The sequence below is a fragment of the Nothoprocta perdicaria genome, unplaced genomic scaffold, assembly GCF_003342845.1.
Source record: "Nothoprocta perdicaria isolate Ctin4 unplaced genomic scaffold, notPer1 scaffold_16, whole genome shotgun sequence".
In the NCBI taxonomy this organism is placed as follows: Eukaryota; Metazoa; Chordata; class Aves; order Tinamiformes; family Tinamidae; genus Nothoprocta; species Nothoprocta perdicaria.
This window is the reverse complement of record NW_020454760.1, coordinates 4,523,217-4,545,561: the sequence shown is the minus strand read 5'-3', so window position 1 is coordinate 4,545,561 and position 22,345 is coordinate 4,523,217. Positions and strand designations below refer to the sequence as shown.

At 37.4% G+C, this 22,345-nt stretch overlaps 1 protein-coding gene across 1 annotated transcript in view; it reads right to left on the bottom strand.

Moving 5' to 3' along the window:
• DLGAP1 (DLG associated protein 1) overlaps window positions 1-22,345 on the bottom strand; it is a 369,407-nt gene that overhangs the window by 129,689 nt on the left and 217,373 nt on the right. Inside the window, exon 4 of the mRNA XM_026035402.1 lies at window positions 240-1,265. Within this exon, the coding sequence (XP_025891187.1) occupies window positions 240-1,193 (954 nt within the window). The 5' untranslated portion in view covers window positions 1,194-1,265. The remainder of the gene's footprint in view (window positions 1-239; window positions 1,266-22,345) is intronic.

Here is a 22,345-nt window from a genome sequence, read left to right as displayed (position 1 = left end):
AAAGAAAGAAAGAAAGAAAGAAAGAAAGAAAGAAAGAAAGAAAGAAAGAAAGAAAGAAAGAAAGAAAGAAAGAAAGAAAGAAAGAAAGAAAGAAAACCAGCTTCATAGCTTCATTATCCCTTATTTTGTGCTCAGTGACCTCTCAGGAAAAGTGAAATATCAGAACAAACTTCCATCCCCCACAAAAACCTGTAACAAGGCAGAGCACAGTTAAGAGCAATCAGTTCTCCACACTGTACCTGAAGGTACTGACATGACCGTTCCTGCTGACATGTCTCTGCCTTCACCACTGTCTGGTCCATGTTAACTGATGCTTTCTGGTAAACTTCGCGGGCTCTGCTCACGGTTAGGGTAGAGGACCAAGAGCTTTTCTTCATTAACTGGGAGTCCAGATTTACAGGCAGGTTTGCACAGGTAGAGCATTTGACGTCATTATTGCTTCTGGATGACTTCACAGTATGTTCACTAATCGTGTTATAGGCTTCCATGAAGTACTGGGAAGAAGAACGATCAGGGCATCTTCCCATGGTCATGACCCCACTGGGGCCATGATAAATGCAAACATCGTTGTCCAAGTTGTCATCTGAACTCCACCATCCTGAGGCATTGGATCTGGGCTTACCTTCTGACCGCCTTTCTTTACTCTTGCTGCGCTTTCCATACCTCATCGTCTGAGACTCCTCCGGGCTTGCCTTGCCCCCATTGACGCTTCCCTTGGAGGGTCCCTCAAGCGAATGGGACTTGGTGAAGAGCTTTTGGACAGAATGGACCAAATGCCGGATCCTCCCTGGGCTGTCACTGCGGTGCTCCATGGCAGTCCGCTTGTACTGCAGCGTGTGGTAGCCATCGCGATTGAGAGGCAGCTGTCGCTCAAACTGGTCCAAAAGGTTGGCAGGAATGCGGTTGGTTTTATTGGCAGTTCCATGGGGAACGAGAGCACACTCGTCCTTAAGTTCATGGTGAGAATTGTAATGTCTCCGAGGAAAAGTGCTGCTGGCAATCTGGTCGCTGTAGGGCACCATGCATTCTGCCTGGAAAGAGTTCCTTTGGGTGTAGTAAGGGTGATCTGCTGGGTGAGGGTCCATCGGGTTTAACAAATATGGCTTCCTGTCCGGGTGATGTGGCAGGCTGTCACACGGGGGGTCACAGGCAACCCCATGATGATGACTGCGGCTGCTGGATAACCCCTTCATGGTCGGTGGAAAGCAGGGCCCAAAGTCATCTAATATGTATGGCTATGCAACGGGCAGATCTCAGAGAAAGGCCTAAAAGAACGAAATACAACAGAAGCCATAAGATAACTAAGAAAAATCACCATGTGTATTTTAGGTATCCACTGCCTTTTATTATAAAAATCATCAAAATAAAACTTTTCAGATTCTTTTTATTACTTAATCTTTACTTATTTAATTACTTAATCTTTCCCATAGCCACATAGTGATATGTAGGGATGCCTGAACAAGATAGGAGAAAATACACTTGTTCCACTAGCTGGAAAACAGATATGAGAGAATATTGTGATACGAAACTTACCCCTGTTCACTTCTCCACATAGTATAAATACTTCTACCTAACTCTAAAATCTCAGCCCTGAAAACATTCATGGACAGCGACCTCCTGAGGGGATTGGACTGCTCATCTGCATGCTTTCAGGACAAAATACACACGTCGGAAAAGCTCATGTCCTTGATGGAGTGCTTTCTGGGTTACTTTTGGGCAAACACAACACATGGTATAATCAATGGGAAGCTTTCCTCTGGTGTTAATGCACATTTGTTCATGGTTCAAGGGCAGTTTTACTTTAGTTGTATTTTGTCTGCCTTAAGTATCTCAAAACAGTACTGAAGTATTTTTGTAAGCTTTTTTTTTTTTTTAATTAAAAGTAAAAAATAATACACTTCACCAACTATCAAAATGAAACCAAATTAACTGCTTAATATTCCTCTATTTGAATATCCCTCCTGTCTCTGTCATTGGGGGAATCAGTATGGACAAAACTTGTGGTTGCTTTAACAGTTTAAGAGATTTCGACACTTATTATCTGATTGAGTTATTTGAAGTGACTCACAGTGCTATCGCTATTGATTACACCAATATGAAATGGAAATCTTCCCTCATCGTGTGATAAAATAACCGCTCTGTTGGAAGCTAGACATCCTCATTGCAGCTCTTACCACGAGCAAAGTAACACGTTTGTTACTGCAACCATTAAGCTGCTAATGCATAAATTACTAGGTTCTAAATGTCACAGAATGTTATCATGGTGACATCCCAGTTTCGTGATGGGCAGAGGGTGATGAAGCAGAGGACTCTGCAGAGGGAGTCCTGCTCTGCACACAACTGAAATGGGAGTCACTCAGTGCCTTTACTTGCTCGCAGCATGGCTAATCACATGTTGTACTGCCTGAAAATGTCACCCCTGAGGTTTTTCTTGGAGTCTGGAGAGACATTCACAGCAACCACTTTTCCACTGTTTTCTTCCAATATTCTCTCAGATAAAGTTCATTTTTAACAGGTTTTAGACATTGTACCTACTGGCAAATTGGCAACAATGAATAGCCTGCTAAAATAGCATTTGGTTGATGCCAGTTTGGAAAAAGCTTGCTCTACATTTCATCGGAACATATTTTATATATTCTAAATTTCTGGTGAGCTAAAGAGGAGATTTTTCAATATGTTTCGAAGCTTGTGTGTATGTCCTGCATTTCACTCGCCCTCACTGGATCCCTGCAATGCAGGAAGTGTTCATTCTCAGGAGACCTTGTGTTTGGAAAAAAAAAAAAAAGAGTTTTCAAAAATATGACAAAAGGCTCTTGAAATATTCAAATCAGATGAGTTCACTGGGTTACTTGAGGAGAAGCATGGCCTAAGGCACTTTTAAAAGCACAAAAGTAATGCATTCAGAGGGCAGGCCTTGTGAACAATATGATAGTGACAATCTCTGTCAGTTTTAAAGAATGCATTACATCCTTACTAACTCCTTTCTAAATGTGATCTATTAGGCTGCGCAGTAAAGAAGCATCCCAAGAGACGTAGTAGTAGATCCATTATCTGAGTCACTGAAAATGTGACTTGACTAACAATATCCTGTCAAGACTAATTCTACTAAAGAATATAATGATCAAATAGATATCTCCAGTCTCTGATATCTGCGGATATTTTCCACACTTAATGGCTTATGAAAGCAAGACTTCAGCCAGCTAATCTTTGTTTAAATCCATTTACAACCATGCAGCAATTCTCAAGACGATTAATAAATTAGCTTAGGGCTAAAAATAGACTAATGTGCCACGTAAGATAAAAATAGTAAAACTTTGTCCCAGAGACATGAGAAAGACACAGAAAAGGCATCATTAAGTGGATCATTCCCAGTGCCAGTGACTTAGTTTCAGTTTTTCCTTATTCATATGGCTAAGAATTTGTCACCTTTGTTTACTGCAGAGAAAGAGGATAAGTAGACAAAGAATTAAAGGGACTGACAGTTTGCTGACAGCGAAGTAATAGCAAGCACAGGAGATGAAGAATAACTAAGAATATATGGCCTTTATATTTTGATGTTGCAGAGTGGCTGGGATTAAGTAACAGGAGACTTGATCTGATTTATTTGCTGCAACAGAACTATGTGCCAAAATTTGAATATAAAGATGAAGGTCTTAAAAATGGTGGTTTTACTGACAAGACGTGGTTATACTGACAAGAGCACTGTATTACTAGTTTCATCTTGGAAGGACTGGAGGAAAAAGCAATACGGATGTTAAGGGAGATGGCAAGAAGTCTTGAAAAGTAAAGAAGTCTTGAAAAGTGACAGTTGTCTGTGGAGCAAGAAGGGGCCAGGCTTGCCTTAAATTGTGGAGGAAGATGTAACAAGCTTGCCTAAGCACTGATATATAAATTTGGATGGCAAGTAGGATGGTGGAAATGTTGAAAAGATAACATTCAGTCCTACATCCATTTTGAGTTTGAGCTGTCAATGAATCTTCCCTGAGGAGGACTAGGAAAAAAAAAAAAAAAAAAAAAAAGCTCAGAAAATAGATAGGAAGATCTTCTCCAAAGGGATCAGTTAGAAGGATATATACACAGATATGCTTGTGAATGTGAAAGATCACACAAAGATCACAATAAAAAGATTAAAAGATAAAACTGTGCAGAAACAGCACATCATTGAAAAGTGGAGGAAAAAAAGTAGTGCAGACCTCAGAGTGATGGAAAAACAGATCTGAAGAAAATGGGAGCAACCAACCTGCATAATGAAATGGCATGTTGTTAAAGGCTTCGAAACCTGGCAGAAACTAAAAAACAGAGAATGGTTTATTCCTCACATAGGCTGTTGCATACTTTGCAAGGCATTTTCTGCATGACAGTGTTGAAAACTATCTAGATACAGATCATCTTTTTTTTTTTTTAATCATGTATCAGTTGTGAAAAAAGACCATTGGATTATGTAGCCTTATTTACTGCTGAAGGATTGTGGAGTGTAACAGATGAGGTGAGCCTAGAACATGCAGTAGTGCACCTTCCAGTGAGTAAAACATAATGACAACATACTTGGCATTGAATAAAACAGTGGTACTTTTCTTACGTATTTGTGGGCTATATTTCCACACAGAAACCAAAACTAAAACCCAAACCACTGTCACACATCCACCCTTCTTTAATATGTTTACTTCATCCAGGAGACACTTGTAGAAAGTAAAAAACTGCAACCTCTCATTCCATCAGATTCTTTTTCAAAAAATATGAATCATCATTTTCTCTAATTGTGTTCATTGAAACTATCAATGAATATTTAGTGCAATTAACAGCTGGAAACAGAAGTATCTGTCATGAATAGTTGAGAGGAAGCTAATTGAGATTTTACTGTATTGTTATTTCTTGGCCAAACAAGGAACATTTAAGTACTAATGAAATAAGGCAGGATAATTGCTGAATATATTACACATTAAAAAACAATGGAAATAGAAAGTCTATGGACAGCAGGCCAAAAACAGTTCATGGCATGGTAATAAATGAGATGCTAAATAGATACAGCATTGTAAGGCTGAAGAATGCTTATTTCTTTCAGCATTCACATTACATTTGCTTCCGTTTTCTTGAGGATGCCCTGGGAAAGAAGGATTCAAATCTATTCATCCTTGCTGCTAACATGGTGTCCCTAATGCACAACAATTTGTTGGAATAACTTAATGGCTGGAACAATGCATAATTAATTCTTATTTAATTAAAGTGAAAATGAATGTAAAATACCAAAACCTGAATCCATAAATTACATAAGCTTTTACATATTTTATTTAACCATCTTGTCTACTCATTTATTCTGAATTTATTCACCAAATATCTTCAAGAAATGTATTCTGTCTTTTAGAGAGTACATGAAAACTCTCATATAAAAAGATTGCTTGACATGCCTATTTTAGCACATAAGACTGCAGAATAACTTTTCTTAAATTTCTACAGGAAGCAGTGAAAAACAAATAGGCAGCAAGTATGCTCACTAAAATAATGCATACAATATTATATAAAAAGCTGATAATACAGGAGAATGTAGCAAGTGGTATATAATAGATAAGTAAGGAAATACTAATATAATCAAAAGCATGATATAGCCATTAGCCATAATAATCCTCCATAATTAGAAATTTCTTTTGTAAGATCAGTATGAAAAATCACCCTTGATTATTTTTCCTTTGATCAATAATTTGTTTATATTGCAATAGTTGAAGATTCAGATCAAGGCAAACTCTTCAGTACAAACAACATAATGCACAGAATAAAGTCAATTACTAATTGAGAGAATGGCAGTCATATATAAGTCAAAATGTTAATTTTAAGCATAAAATCATGTAAGTGATAAACATACACGGAAAGCAGACAAACTCATGCAAAGTACATTAGCAACGCAGAGGAGGAAGGAACAATATGTGCGACATGCAAAGAGCCCTAACTAAGGCTCTTAACATGCAAGTGCCTTAACTAAGTGTCATTGAGACCACAGCACTTTAAGCCTAATATTCTTGACTGTTCAGAAACTAAGGAGTGACAGGTATTGATTCTTTTGTTCAGAGAAAATATCACACAGTGAACTAGACCATGCTTCTAAATTCACAATTTTGTGCCAGGTGGAGAAAACCACATTTTGCTGAGGCAAAATAAGAATGCCAAGGAAACACATTAATACCATATCTGGCTAATTCTGAGTCAGGAGAGCATAGAAATTAGACAAATTAAAACACATATTTGGATTTATAGCTCATATCACAGGAGTCTTTCCAAAAAAAAAAATCTGCATTAATGTTGAAAGTAAGAGGACATGAAATATGCTTTTTAACAGTATTTGTGCTGTGCTCCCCATTTATGCACCACAACAAACACAAAGAGTTTTTCATTTCCATATTGAAGACTAAACATGACTACCATTTACTTATTTTTCTATTCTAATATGAGATGGTCTCAGGGAAATTACTTTCCCTGATTCTCCTGTACGGGGAAGATAGATACATGTATGCTGAGAATCAAACTTTCAAAAGTTCTTTATAAAAGCCCATCGTTTTATTCTAAAGTCTTGGTATTTTGTCATCATCCTGTGTGGCCTCCTGCTATTTTACATTATGTTAATGAAAATCTATACATCAGTAAAAGGTACATATTTTAAAACGCATCCACATATTTTAGTAAAGGTATTTGGAAGAAAATGAGGACTCATTGATTTCCTCAGTTATAAATTTGGCATCTAATGTGAAAGATACTCTGCCTTGGGTAAAACTCACAGGAGAATGTCTGGATTTTGCTCCCCCATCAGCAGTCATACCAGGCAAGCCATATTAAAAACATAATTGAACTTTGAACAGGAGAAGGGGAATCATCCAGAGAAATGATTTGGGCAGCAACATAAACTCATTCCAACTGCAGGCAGATCAGCTGCAGCTGAGAGTAACTAGGGAAAAAATGTAATTAAGCTGTTAGCTGTTCTCTGAGGAATGCCTTGAGAATGGTCTGTACAGTTAAAAACTAACAAGAGAGAAGAAAACACCCCAGGATGAAACAATAAAAATGGAAAAATGGATGCTTTTTTTGTTTGCTTTTCTATCTGCACTCAATATCCTTAAATTTGCATATACTTATGGTGAATAAGTTTCACATTTACATTTGAGGACCATTTTCATCTACACACTTCTTGGGAGCAGCTGTGCTGGCAATTCTCAGGATAATAGGCACCTTGAAGCTTTAGGTTTCCATTTCTTTTCTTCATCTCTGTGGCTAATAGTAAGTTGATTCTTCACCAAGAGTGTTACTAAGACTGTAGTCACTAAAGGAACCTAATTAATCTCTGAGTCATATCTATATACATCACAGGGTCTGCATGAGCTTCAGTAGTAATATGTCTGCAACATTTTGACGTATGATTTTTTCTGTCATGTTGGGAGTACGACTGGTAATACGGAGGATTGCATGCAAAAAACTTGGCTCTACAGACAGAAAGAGTAAACTGCAATCATTTGCTCTTCCACTTGCTTCATTTACACACACAAGCAATGTTTAATGTTTAAAATTCTGATATGCTACAGGGAGTAATAATACACTGTGTAATGAGACTGCTCATGCATTTTCTGTAGCATAGATTACAGACTTTCTGTGACAAGCTGAGGTAGAGCGTAGTGCCTGGAGACTCTTAATATTTACTTCTCTTGGAAAAGAAAGCCATCAAGAGATGATGTCTGATAAGACACATAAAACAACATATTAATCTGAATCATTTGATAAATGACATATAGGCAATACTGAAGAAGAAGTCTTATATATGAACTCAGATGTGAGCTTATATATGAACCTCCTTTCATTTTTTGAATCTGTGAGATGCTGGGCTGTATGACCTCAGTATTTTGTTAACAGTATTTACATGGAGTTTTCAGAATGCTGTTTGAGGTGGGTGAAGTGAGAAGGAGGATGAAACTGAAAATACTCCAAAATTTGGAATTAGGTTGTGACATATTTACTCGGTTTGCTCTCTTTTGGGTATCTTATTGTCAGACCTAAAACGTCCACAGTTGTAGAGATCTTTCACTTGCTTCCCACATACAAAAATTCTTAAAGGAAGCATGGTACCTTCAATATTTTCTATTAATCATAGTGTAGTATATCCATGTATCTGAGATCCATATATTATTTGGGGATTATAAAAAGAAACAAACATCATGGAAGGACTAGACATTCCAGCGGTATTGAGACCTCATAAAAATAGAGGTGCTATCATAGTGCCAAAATGTTAATGTTAAGTAAGTAATGCAGATATAAGCTTTGAACTGGATAATTTTCTGCAAATTGATTATTTGTGAATGTTGAAGGCTTACTTTTCTATTTGGAATGGGATACTCAGCAGATAAAAATCCTACATTCAATCTGTGCAAGGCACCATACTTTCCCTGAAAAGGTTGTGTGTTTTCATGTTCTGCAATGTGGGCACATAGCAAAAAGGGACATCTTTGTACTAAAAGCAGAATTTGATCCTCATGGCAAGGATACCATTGAGACCAAGCAAAGAACATCCACTGCAGGCTTCAGACTATTTTCCAGCAGTGCAATGAAAGCAGCTATTGGGGTCAGAACTTGCACCAAGCTGTAAGATGTCTAACTATACTGCCACTAACCCATTTTCTACAAGTTTTGTAACAGTTCTGCAGCATGGCACATTTGCAATAGGCATCCCACTTAAATTACTGCCTATGCTACAGGTTTTCTTCATTTCAAAAGCTTTTCTACATGTCTCTTTATACCATGATGTTCACCAACAAGCCAGGTGACTGGCTTTTCTTAGTTCTGCGCATTACAGTCATTGCTAGGCTATACCTTCACAGAGGATCTGGACCTTCTTTTTGTGATGGCAGTGATGGTGTAAGCGATGCAAATGACTCAACCTGGCTCTGAGTTGCAGTTCTTACTATTTAGTCAGTGTACATTCCTTGAACATAACAGAAATTTCTTCCAGAACAACTTGCAAAATAAGAAGGGGCAAAAATAACCAAATTATTTGATGAAACTGATCATTATGATCAATAATGATGGACAGCTGAAAAGGAACAATGAACAAATAGGATGACAGCTTGGATTGAATTGGTCACCTCTGTAATGCAGCGGAATCAAGCTGTGATTTGCACTTGACAGACTGACTTTGTTTTCATGACCTAGGACAGATCTTTTATCAGTTTAGTGAGGTCGCGAGATTCGTTTTGAAACTTTGACACAGGAATAAAGATGCATATACCTTCAGTTAGGCTGGTGCCTGTGTTTGAAGGAAACAGAAATCTGGAGTCAAGTTCTTATTCACTGCATACACTGAGAAACTCATCACTAGTCTTTATATATGCTGAGATATACAGGATAATAAAAAATGAGCATTGGACTGTTGAAGCATATTGAATTTTATCAGCACATTAGGCATTTGTAGATCATATGTTTCACTTTTTTGGGCTGCAGAGGCGATACCAAAGCACCAGACTGTTATAATAGCCTTGACAGAACTTCACATCCTAATTATAGTAAAAAAGAATAGGAATCTACTTTTTAAAGATATATATTAATAATTTTATATATATTTATTTAAATATAGTCAAGAATATATCCACCTCACTTGAACTTCTGTGCATTAAGGGATATTCATGCAAACAGGAAAATCAAAAGGAGAGAAACAGAAGAAAAGAAAGTATTGAATGAAAAGCAGGAAAAGGAAGGAATTCAGAAGGTCTGCTTAATTCTGTTTTTAAACTATCTCTAGCTATATCCCATTTGATATATCTTCACAGATGTCCGTGGAATTACCCCTTACTGAGAGCAGCCTGGCCATCCTGAGATTGAAAGTGAATGGAATCAACTAATTTCAGGCTCTCTACTTCTAGCTTAAAGCAATAATAAAAAATATTTTTTTTTCTATAATATGTGGTAGGTACAATTTCAAAATCACTTTAAAAGAGAGTGGTTTTAGTCACTCCTCATTTCACCACATAGAACTACAACAAATGAAATACATAGTAAAGAGCTCATGAAATGTGTTTTGCTACAAATGTATTTTGTAACTAATGACAAATGATAAAGCATACATACACTGAGTTAAAGTATTCTTTAAGGTGAAGCACATTTTGTCATGAATATTTTAAATTACCACTGAAGTAATGCATTTAATTTTTAATGTAATTAAATCTTGTAATTCTGTAAAAACTGCTTGCTGAGTAATATGTAAGTGTACATTAAATATTTCCACAGCATTTAAAATGCTTTGGGAAAATGGTTCTTTAACAGAAACACTGCAATCAGATTACTATATATATGAAACTGGTAATACACATAGAACATCATGATAATTCTTTGTTACTCCTCTTTCCATTTTATTTCGGGGGAAGGGCGAGTGGATTTGTACAATCTGTTTCATACCATGTACATAAAAGCTGCAATCCCTTAAATCTGAATGAAAAATGCACAGCATCTTGGCTGTGCCACAGAAATATCATCTTTCCTTTCAAAACATGAATTTCATAGTATGTTAAATGTCATCATTGGTGTTTCAGCTCAGGAGGGACCATGAGTATTTATCTGCTAGTCCTCATGGATAACATGGGCTATAGAAATCACCCACTCTGGCTGTGCTGGAGCCACAGCTAATGATGTTCAGGACACCTTTCAGAATGGTTCCCATTCTGGCTTAAAGAGATGCAATAACAGAATCTGCCATGTTGCTGAGTAAATTGTGCTGTCCATTAGCCAGGGATAGCTGCATGCAAATGAGTCTTTCTTGTACTTGAACTAATAGCCCTGAAGGTTTTGAAAACACCTTTCCAGAAGACCTCGTCATAAGACATTTTCCCTCAGGCAGGTACAAAGTAAAATTATTTCATACCTTTCTCTTTCAAAAAACTAAATTGTTATGGTTTGTTAAAGCAAATTATAAGGCAGATTTTTCATGCCTGAAGCTGCCTTCCACCCAGTCATGGCTATTTTATAAAATATAGTTCTTATCAGATGCAGAAAAATGTTGTTATGATATACCAACAGACACAGATTGGTTCTTAGGAATTCCTTTGACAGTAAATGCCCAGAAAAATGATTAGAGCAGGTCTTGGGTATTTCCCTTCTTTTCCCCAAGAAGATCTCGGATTGGAATGCTAATGAAATACAATGCGAAATACAAGATATTTATTCCCAGCTGTCCTCAGAATCACAGAATGGTTAAGGTTGGAAGGGTCCTCTAGAGATCATCTAGATGAAGCTGGGACACCTAGAGCGCTTGGCACAGGGCGGCATCCAGGTGGAGTCTGAAGATCTCCAAAGAAGGAGACTCCACCACCTCCCTGGGCAGGCTGTGCCAGGGCTCTGTCACCCTCCCATGAAACAAGTTCTTCCTCACATGCAGATGTAACCTCCTGTGTTTCAACTTGCACCCATTACCCCTTGTCCTATCACTGGCCACCATCAAGAAGAGTTTGGCCCCTTCCTCCCTACATTCTCCCTTCAGGTACTTATATATATTAATCTGATCTCCTAATCTTCTCTAGGCTAAACAGGCCGAGCATACCACCTATAACCAGCATACCATCGTCATAACTACTGTCCCAGCAAACTAACTCTATTTTAATTCATAGTTTCAAGTCACTGCTGTTTACCAATGTTAAATCTGTACTTCAGGGAGAAAAGCAAACAGACATACATCCCTCCAAACCCACAGCTGATGAAAAAATTCACATTTCTTTCTCTGAAGTTCACAATACAGACAAATCTAGCAGTCGTACTGACTGACAGTGCAGATATCAGGCAAACCAGTGCTGAAGCAGCAATGAATGCTCCAGAGCAATGGGATGCATTGCTGTTGCCAGACTTGCACTGCAGCAAATATAATAGCCAGCGTGCTTTCAGACTACTCTATATAAGACACTAAGACTTCAGTAAAGATCTAAGAAAGGAATTCTGGATAACATGAGGCAGTTCTTGTCAGGAATGTGTGATTTCTGTAGTGTCTCTTTTAGGCAGATGAATAAGAGAGGCAGATAAATAAGAGGTGCTCATTTCCATAATTGACAATTTTGAAATTGTAAGAGATTTAGAATCCTGAAATCATAGAATCAATATGAATAGCTATTTTGGAATAGAGACTGAACTCTGCCTCACTACAACCTCCTTTATTTATAAGCTTAATTATAAGGATTTTTTAAGGATAAAAGGTAAATAAGATACTTTTTATCTCATAGGTAACAGCTGCTTAAAATATCAGTAATCTGTTTACATTCATTTTATCTCAACTGTATCTCAGGAAGAATTCCAATTCCAATATTCCTTCATCAGTATCTATTTAAAGAACTGCTAGCCAAGGAGCTCTTAGGGTAGAGTTAATTCTGTAAATGATCGCAAAATCCCTAGATATTACCTGAACTAGGGAGGGCAAAATATCTGCAGAACACAAGAGAATGAAGATGCTTCTGGGTTGATGAACTGGTGAACTGGATTGATCTCCAGTCCTGTTGTAAACTGGCAGAGTCCTGGGGGCTGCAACGCCATATATAGTTACAGGGCGTTTGACCATTTGCACATTGCATTTCTGTGTTTCTAGCTCAGGATCTCTGGTTGGAGTAAGGCAAGTTCCAGCAGAACTGGGATCTGCATTTGTTCTATCCAGACTCCTCCTCTTCTCTTTCAGGTCTGAGAAAACCATGGGTAAGGTGAGAGGAAGGCCCACTGTTGTATTCCACCATTTCCCAAAATAGGCTTTTGCAGAGCCCTGTGAAACGATTGTGATTTGTGAAATGAAAATGATTTTTACAGGATGTAAAATAAAACAAATAATATACATACTCCACGCACACTCACTGAAAACATATCAAGTAAGAGCACAGAAAAGTGAATACGCATAATGCTAACAAGTGATGATTCTGGTCACAATTTTTTTTTAACATAAAGCAATGTTCATAAGGAACACACCCCAAATACTTAAAAAAAATTATTTTATTTTTGTAGATGAAAAGAGACTGGCAAGTCAGGGGAATCTATAGAGGAAGTTCAGAGTAAAATGTTGGAAAGAGTTTCAGTAACATGAAGAAATCTGTGATCTCTCCTGCAGTAAATAAATAGGAAAAAAAAAAAAAAAAAAGCCAGCCCCTGCTAAGGCTCTTAATGTTGATTCAGTTCCATAAGACTGTGACGTAGAGGGAACCTTTCATGGTCTTAATAGAACAGTCAAAAGTGTGATTTTAGACCATTACAGTATGTCTTAGGAGTCTATGAGAGCAAAGTGAGGCAGCAATAAAAAATAATCTGTTAAGCGTTATTTGCCAGGTTTCCTGTGATAATAAAGTTTTTACAGTCCTCCTATCTGTGGTGCTTGGGTCTGTTTTCTCCTGCCCTGCCCACCGCTCTGGCTCCTACATGTACTGAGATACAAGATTTGTCAAAATAGTCAGATAGGTAGAGAAAGGCAAATTCCACTTATTTCTTTACAGTATGAAAAAGGCTGAAACCTCCTGGATATCAAAGAATTTGTTATCTGTGGGCCTAGGCTGTGAACTTCTCTGTAGACAGGACCTTTTCAAGATTCATAGCGCGGGAAATGACAATATCTGAATATCAAAGAATACGAGCAGAAGGCACCAATAACATTATGAATCCTTCCAACACTCTCTTCTTTTCCCTTCAGAAAGTACTAACTTCCCAAGAGTCCTAGGAGAAGGCCATGGATCCTTTCTTGGGCTTGGCAGAATCAACCTCCACAGGTCTGTCTGCATCAAGAACTGCACCAAGGCTCAGATGGGACACTGCAATTCACCCTGCAGTTCTTCTCTTAGCTGCCTGAGCATCTCTACTGGATTGCTTCCTCCTTTTTCATATTTTGGTACTATGCTGCTCTACCTGCAACCTCTATGTGTGCAAGTTGACTGGTCCTCCGTTAATTCTCACATTTTTGGGAACAATTCAAACTAGCGTTTTTTTCCTTTTAGTTTTAGAGAGTTGTGCAACTATTTGGACTGAGTATGCTGCTGTATTTTTTACCATTTGCCCATAAACATTTGAACTCAAGTCTGACTGAGGCAACCATAGAGGTTGTAAAGATGATTACACTCCTACAGGTCTCATAAAACACAGGAAACCACATCAGGTCTGAACATTTAAAAGTTCACTTCCCATAACTTTTTATTTCAGTATCTGATTACTCCATTTGAAGAAAACAGCCCAACTGTTGCCAAAATAGTTCTATGGGAAAAGACTGAGTATACATATGGAGTAACAAAAACACTACCATTCAATTAACGATGCAGTAAATTGAGACACAAAAAGCTATGCAAAGTCACATTTTCTATCCGAGACACCCATGCTTTACTCAAACAGAAACTTGTTTTATGTTGTGATACTTAACATAGTAGTATCAGAAGCTTTAACATTTTCACATTCTGTACTTTTGAAAGGCTTAAAATCTATAGGTACCTCAGTAACAAAACCAACAAAATAACAAAACAAAACCCAGCTACTTCAGCTACTTTTTAATACAATTTCCAAACATGTCAAGAAACTTTATAGAAAAATGTAAATTCTCCAGATATGTTTAACATTACTTTACAGTCTAGATTAGGAAAATTAATCAAAATAAAGCATGTAAGACTTAACCTTTTTTGACAGGTGTTGACAATGACATACAAGGATTCCAGTATCCATCATTCCAAAGGACAAGAATCAGAAATTGTTCTGCTGTGCTAAATCCCACTTGGACACAGGGCAATTCTGTGCAGGTAGTTAGGTAAAATGATATATATAAAGATAATTTGATGATGACAACTGTAAATGTAGTAAGCCTGTCCCCCGTCCTTGATGTTTCTGTCTTTCATAATCAGAGTATCAGGAAACTGGAATGTGCTTTACTAGTCAGTCTTTCAGATTTTAATTTGCGAGTAAAGTTTTTAGGGATGCTTCAAAGGAATACTTATATCAATAGAAACGCTACTATTTACATGAAAGAAAGTTATTTATTGCAGAGGTCTGATTTTCCCACAGTCATGAATGGAATGGGACTCAAGTGATTGTGTCCCAGGTGATGCCGTGTTTCACAACAACCGTAGTCCTCCTCTTTGAGGACCTGCCATGCCCTGGGCAAGGGGCAAGTTACCTGAAAAGGTCCTGCTCAGGCGAGTTAGGTGACACACTTTCACTCTCAGGAGGAATGGAAACCTGTGGAAAAGATTGACTAAATAATTGCTCCTTCTTCCAGCCAGTTGCTCTCGCACCCAGCCAATCGGCTGTTTGGCAGATTAAGTGTCCTCGTATCTCCCATGGCCTGGTGTCCCTAGCAACCTGGTGTGATCAGAAATCTGCATGTGGGCACTAATGCAAAGCAGTTTTGCTAAAATTGCACTGAAAAAGAGAGTTAAGATTTATTTCCCTAAGCTGCCAATTTTCATGCTATAGATCATGAATCATGATCATGAATAGCATGAGCAAAACTGGAATGGACTAAATTCATGGAGAATGTAAGAACACTATGGGAGCATTCAAGGAACAATTTAACCTTGGGTCTCGGTTTCAAACCTCTTCTATTAACCAAGTGAATACTTCTGCAAAACTAGAATAACTGGCACATTAATTTCTACTTGTCGATTACTAAATATTAAGCATATGATTAAATACTAAGCACTGTTAAATACTAGGTATATGATTTCCTTTAAAGATAATTTCAGTCTATTTGAACTCCACAGACAGCAATTTTTACCTTTATAACACATGGAATACCCTATTTCTATGGAGAACTTCAGCACATAGCTAACTGCCTCTTGCTTTAAAGGTGATTTGCCCTTAGGAATGTATGTTCAGGGACACATAATGTTATGATTCGTAAGAGTAATGTTCTGGTTGAAGGAGAAGAAGGTATGATAAGAAACATGAGGAGGAGTGAGAGGAATATGAAATGTTCTTGTGACTAAGATAGCTTGGCTGCATTAGAGGCAGAGGAGACAATAATAACCAAAGAAACTGGCAGGCAGTATTAAAATACCAGGCTGAGAAAACCTTTTCTGTTTCACCCCCTGGTCTGTTCCACCTCCCGGTAGATATTTCTTAACTTCTTGGAGTTCAGGATATGTAAGGGAGGTCTCTGTGCAGCATGAAGAAACAGAATGTACACAACTTCCCAGAACATCAGATGATACTAAAGAGCTGAAGTGAAACAGGAATGTCTCGGTGACGCCCACAGAACAGTCACAACCGCCAAATTGTCAGCATGCCTCTGCAACTCCAGAGCACAAACGAGCATATGGATAGTTTAGGCTTTCTGCCACTAGAATAGATTAGGGAAGCACACAGTTCATGCCTATCTGGTCTGGACTTGTGCGAGTGGAGAAAATACTTCCATTACTGATAGCCCACTGGACTAAGGTAAGAAGGGCTAGCTCTGAAGCTAGAAAGTGTCCTGAAGCCTTGTGCATCCATAAGGATCTTCAGCGCCTTCCTCATGTGATTTGTGATTGCTCATAGGAGGTTATGAACCAATGTGGGAAGCAAAATACTTTTGGAAGGGCTGTCACTGACTGTTCTGGAAGGTCTCACCAACAGCTAACACTACTGAGGACTTTAATTCTGTCTGTGTTCATGCCAGATAAAGGCAGCCATTTGTGCAAAGTGTGTTTTCCATGTGCTTGCTAGGTGAGAGTGCATTAGTAAATATAAATGTATGTGGCTCAGAACCTTTTGTGAAAAAATAGCAGGTATCTTTGGGAAGAGAATATAACCAATTCACTCATAGTGCGAGTTCAACAATTAGTTGTTTTAAATAACCAATTCATTCATAGTGAATTTGCACTATGAGTGAAACGGTGATTTAAAACAATTAAAAAAATATTTTTCATAAAAAAGCGCATATATAATATAATATAATATAAACCCATACAAAACCCACAACGTGAAGAGTATGTGGCCTAACTTCTGTCTCTCGAGAAACAAATTCTGGTATATTCTGCAGTGACACATCTATGTTGCAAAATGATAAAGCTTTTTAGTATACTTTCACACTTCTTTTTTTTTATGGAAGATTATTTCAGCAGACACTTTGTATCCAAATTTATGGCACATTGACAAAACTATAAAAAACAGCATAGAGTTGCTAACTTCTATCAGGCCTGAATGAACTAAAATGAAAGAAAAGCATGGTTATATAAAATCTTCCTCCTTTTGAAGCTGACCTGGTTATTTATATCACAGTACATAACCCATATTACAACTCTGAGTTTGAGGAAGGTTTCCAACTAATATGCAATGGATATAACAATGGAAATCCTGTATCTGCATGCTTATTTCAGATTCTTCATGAAACAGAATATGAAATGGGACCTAAGTTAAATACAAAACTACATACCAGTTAGCATATATCCATTATTCTGCACACATTCATGATTAACTTTACAAGCTAGAATAACCCTATGAAAATGAATCTATTTGCAAAAATAAATTCATAACATTAAATATTTATGAAATAGAGTCCAAAATGTACGTGACAATTTCACAGTTGAATTCTATGCTGAAATCTTTCTTTTAGGATCTCCCTCCCTTTCATTTTTTGTCATATTAATTGATTTTTCCTTTGCACTGACAGCACACAAGAAGGATATGATCAAAAACTTTAAATATTAACTGTAAACCTGAAGGGCCTCAGCCAGACAGAATCTTCCTAGCTGTAATGTAAATGCATAATATTTGCAATGTTTATTTCTGGCATACTGCTGTTGTGGACTACCCTATAAATCCAAAACATTTTAATTGGCTATCCTTTCAATTAGTATAGATACACAAGTACCAGCTTTTTTTATGTGTTGGTAATACATAAATGCTTTGTAAAATTGTAAATAATGATTTATCTATATATAATGTAAAAAAAAAAAGAGTACTTCTAACTATGTTCTCCCTTTTTCATTTCAAGCATAGAACTTCAGGCAATAGTAGAAAGAGAAACCACCCATAACCATACAGGTTTGCGCATAAGCAAAAAGTCCCATATGCCATTTTCAACAAAATCAGTCACATTTTGCGATAAAATTAATGTTCAACTCCAACATCTATACATAATTTTATAAAACATAAATTATTCTAAGTACAATATTTTAAAATATAAATCAGAAAACATGCTCTTTAATGGTAACGTCCTGTTACTTCAATCCTTTGTTTGTTAGAGTATGTTATTCTTTGTTCTTTTTTTTTAAATAACAACTTATTCCTTAATAATTTCTGTCCTGATTCCATAATTGTTTCTACAATACCAGTTCCCCTGAACAACTTCACAGATATCAAAGGGATTCCTCAACATTTAAAGATAGGGTGCAGCCCAAGAACGATGAATCACGATTTCTCACACACTGTTCCTCACATTCCTCCCTGCCCATCTGTCCTTTTCCTTAACTTGACACAGCAACTTGCAAATAACCGAGGTGCAACATGGCTGTGAGGAATTCCATGCAGCCTCCAGGAACCAACCCCTCACAAGGGGAACAGCCCTTCAGGAGGAGGTTAACGGGAATCGGCAATTAGCATTTTCAAAGGTTGCTTTAAAATCACCATTCCTTGCACAGTAACAAAAGAAAAAAAGCTCTTAAAAGTTATACATTGTTGGATTATGACTAGCTGTTCAGTGAAATGTGCCATTGCCTGTAATTTACTATCACATTTCAATAGTGGGAATGTGCAGCGAGAATAAATTTGCAATATAATGTCACATATAAAATAAAAATGGAGAGAAAAAGAACTGTTTTCAGCCTTTTACCACTTCTGGAGATTACATTTAATGTGGTTTTGGGGAAGGAGTTCATTAAATAAATTCTTTGTGTATGCAAGGAAAAAAAAAGAAGAGGATATTTCCCATCTAGTGAAGCAGCAAAGCATTTTTACTGCAAAACTTTTATATCACTAAAATTTTTGTATTACTACTAGCTGACTAGGCTAAAAATCTAAATCTATTCATCATCTTATAATACTGTAGGATCTGTAGAAAGCTATATTAGTATGTAAATTACTACCACATCCCAATTGTCTTATGCTTTTATCCTGCAGAAAAATACAGGACTTGAATATAGGATCATGTAAAGGTTTTAAGTGGGTTAATGTTTTACACAAAACCAAAGGCCAAATCAACACATATACTGAAAACTTCTGGGCTTACAATATTTCAGTGGATTCTATCAAATTGAAGGGGTGATCAGGCCCAAAATCTGTTTTACCACCTCATGCTGCAGCACCAATTTCTCTACATTTTGGCCAAATCAGCACGAGCTCTACAGAACGATGCGATCCTGCGATGCCTTTCACATTTTATATTGAGATAAGCAACATCTGGCCTTCAGACACATCCAACTTCCCTTTAACACTCTCCTACAAGTACAGAGGGAAATTTCTTTCTAAAAATACCAGAAAGCAGAACCAGATCATAAATTAGAATTAAAAAAAGCAGCTAAATAGATTAAGACAGGATTCACAGTGACCGCAGAACCACCTATGGATTGCCATTATCATGAGCAATGCCACAGGAGAAGATCCAGAAAAATTACCAGCTGCCACAAAGGAACAAATAAGAAGGGAAAAGAGAACTGAACTGTGACAGATGATAACAGCAGGTTGCTGAATTTTTCACTTACTTGCAGACTGCTCATGGGAAGAGTTTGAGGCAACCTGCTCTCAGCTCTGCCTCCTTTGCCTCAGGGTGACAGGGAAGAGACACTCCTGTCTCTGCAGGTGTAAAGGTGCAGATTCAAGATCACGCTTCACATCCTGCAGTTTTTAACAGGTCCCACAACTACGGGCAGGTAATATGAGGGAAACATGATATTTAATGTGCTATAACCTAAATATGCCAATGTTTGCATCACACATGCAGACCTCCAGCTGAATGCAAAAAAAAATAACATACAACCATTTATAGCATTAGTCCATGTCTGATCAGGCAGGCGTAATGGAAGCACTTAATCATTAAATTTGGGCACAGAATCAAATAATTAAACAAATCATTAGCATTAGGAGTGCTAATAGTGGCCCTGGCCTGCACACTGCTATAGAACTTACCTGTGCTAGGAAAATTTCAGCCAAAAGGTTCAGCTATTTCTGTGAACAAAACTAGAGAAAATGCACTGTTTTGTCCATAAAAATGTGGTAAAATGTGTTTTTTATTATTTTTTTTTAATGTGCATTTTAAGACAGGGTTATAAAAATTGCCAGAGTTTGTTTTATCTATTCTGTGCATATTTGCTAAAATGAAGAAAAGCAGTGTACATGCAAAATCTTGCCCTGACTTTTCGCTAGTTTGTTATCCTATGTACGTCACTAATTTTATTCTACTTATGCTTTGCAGGACACTGTTTTCACCCCTACAAGTATCCAGATAGGTACTTTCACGTTTGCCAGTTTGCTGAGAGATGAAGACCAAAAGAAACAACTTTGTGAAGCCATGCCGCAACACCAGCTCGTGTTCATGGTGGGTGTTCAGAATCGGCTTCCCCCATTCCTCAGTGCCTAACACACTAACTTTTGCAGCCAGATTCTCTGACCCATTTTCCATATTCAACAACAAGTTCAAATTCACATTTAATTTTGCTGGCAGTAGTGCCTAAACTGAGGAGTAATTCAGCCTAAGCTGGAAGTACAGCTTTACCATATTCAGCTACTGAAGAAGGGTTCATAATGCACATGTAGTTTCTTTCCTTTTTTTTTTTTTTTTTTTTAAAAAAAAAACTATATGTCACCATAGGAATTTGAAATTATCTACTGCTGGAAGGATTTCAATCTGTTCATCCCCTTCTTTCCAGCAGGACCATGGTGTTTTAAATAAAAAAAAAAAAAGGCAATAAATGCCTGTCCTTTGTTGCAGCAGAGCTGGCTGCTATGGGAGCAGAAGAGCTGTGCAATGCCCTGTTCTTTGTTTATAGAATCAAATAGATTGTAAAGCTGAGCAATTCATTAAAAAGGGAATCTAACTCCCATTGCAAGCATTCTCTTTTTAATCCTGGCTTGTTTCTCAGCATTTCCTATGTAATAACATACTATATGCTTTTAGAAATGTCACTCTTCTCATTTCTTAGCCACTACCACTCCAGTTGAGAGCGCACTGTAATTGCTAGTGGTGGAAATGACCAACTGCACACTGATGCATACAACAGCAGCACTTGCACTCATCGTTATTTCAAGTTACTCCAACTGAGATTAGATGCTTTGAGTTTTCACTTTTCCAAGCATTAGTCTACAGAATTTTCCTTCTTTGTGACTTTTAACAGCCATAATAGAAGTTTAAGCAGGAATACTTCTGTGAGAAAGTACATTTTAAGAAGCTGCACACACGGGAACATGCTATGCAATTTTGTTTGGTATTTCAGCGACAGAAGCACTTGAAAGCTCAGTTTATTTTTACAGAAAGGCAAGAGAAAAGCATCCACTGTCCAAAAACTTGGCCCAAGCTTCCTTTTGTCTTTTCATTAAAAGTTGGTTTGCTTCAGTGCATGCTCATGATGCTCTCATCACTTTATGCAAGGAAGTGAGCTGTAATAGGCTGCAAGATTTTCTTTGGAGATGCAGAACAATGGATATTTTTAACAGAATTACACTGCTGAACACACTGCTGGCTGTCTTTACTAGAATGACACTGTTGTTACACTCCTAATTTGGTCAGGCACTCATAGCACGAAACACTTTATGGTGATAGTCTTGCAGTGTGGGATAGAAAGCAGAAAGGAAGAGGGAAATTAAGAAAGTAAAAGCTAAAGTACAATAGCCCAACCCAATAATTTCTTTTTTCCTGAAAGTTAGAAAAAGAACTTTTGTTTTTCATTTCTGAATACACATCACCCCTCTCTCCAGCACACACACAGCATTGCTGGTTTTCCCCACAGTTGAGTGACTCTTCTGAATTCAGACTTCTAACACAAATGATCATAAAAAGCTAATTCAAACCGGCAGAGAAACTCAAGGACCAGCATAGGACCTGAAAATATTCAGGCTATTTTTTCCCCAAAATTTTAAGTGCCCTTTTACATCCTTTATTTTATTGCCAGTGAATTTCTGTAAGGCTACCAGTGGGCAGTGCTGCTTTTCTGCACAATTTCCAAGTTAATTCTTTGTTCTCAAAAAAAAAAAAAAAAAAAAAAAATGCTGCTATTTGCTTTCCTCTAGGGAAAAAAATCACAATATGAGGGGTGAGATGATAGGGATAATTAGACTAAATGGTGGTATAGAACACAATGGGAAAAACATCTTTTATGAAGACCACCTGTCTACTCATTTTTGTAGCTCAAATGATGTTTGGTTTTATTCAGAGAAACAAATTCACTTAATAAAATCCAAAACACAGATGGCAGCTGCTAGA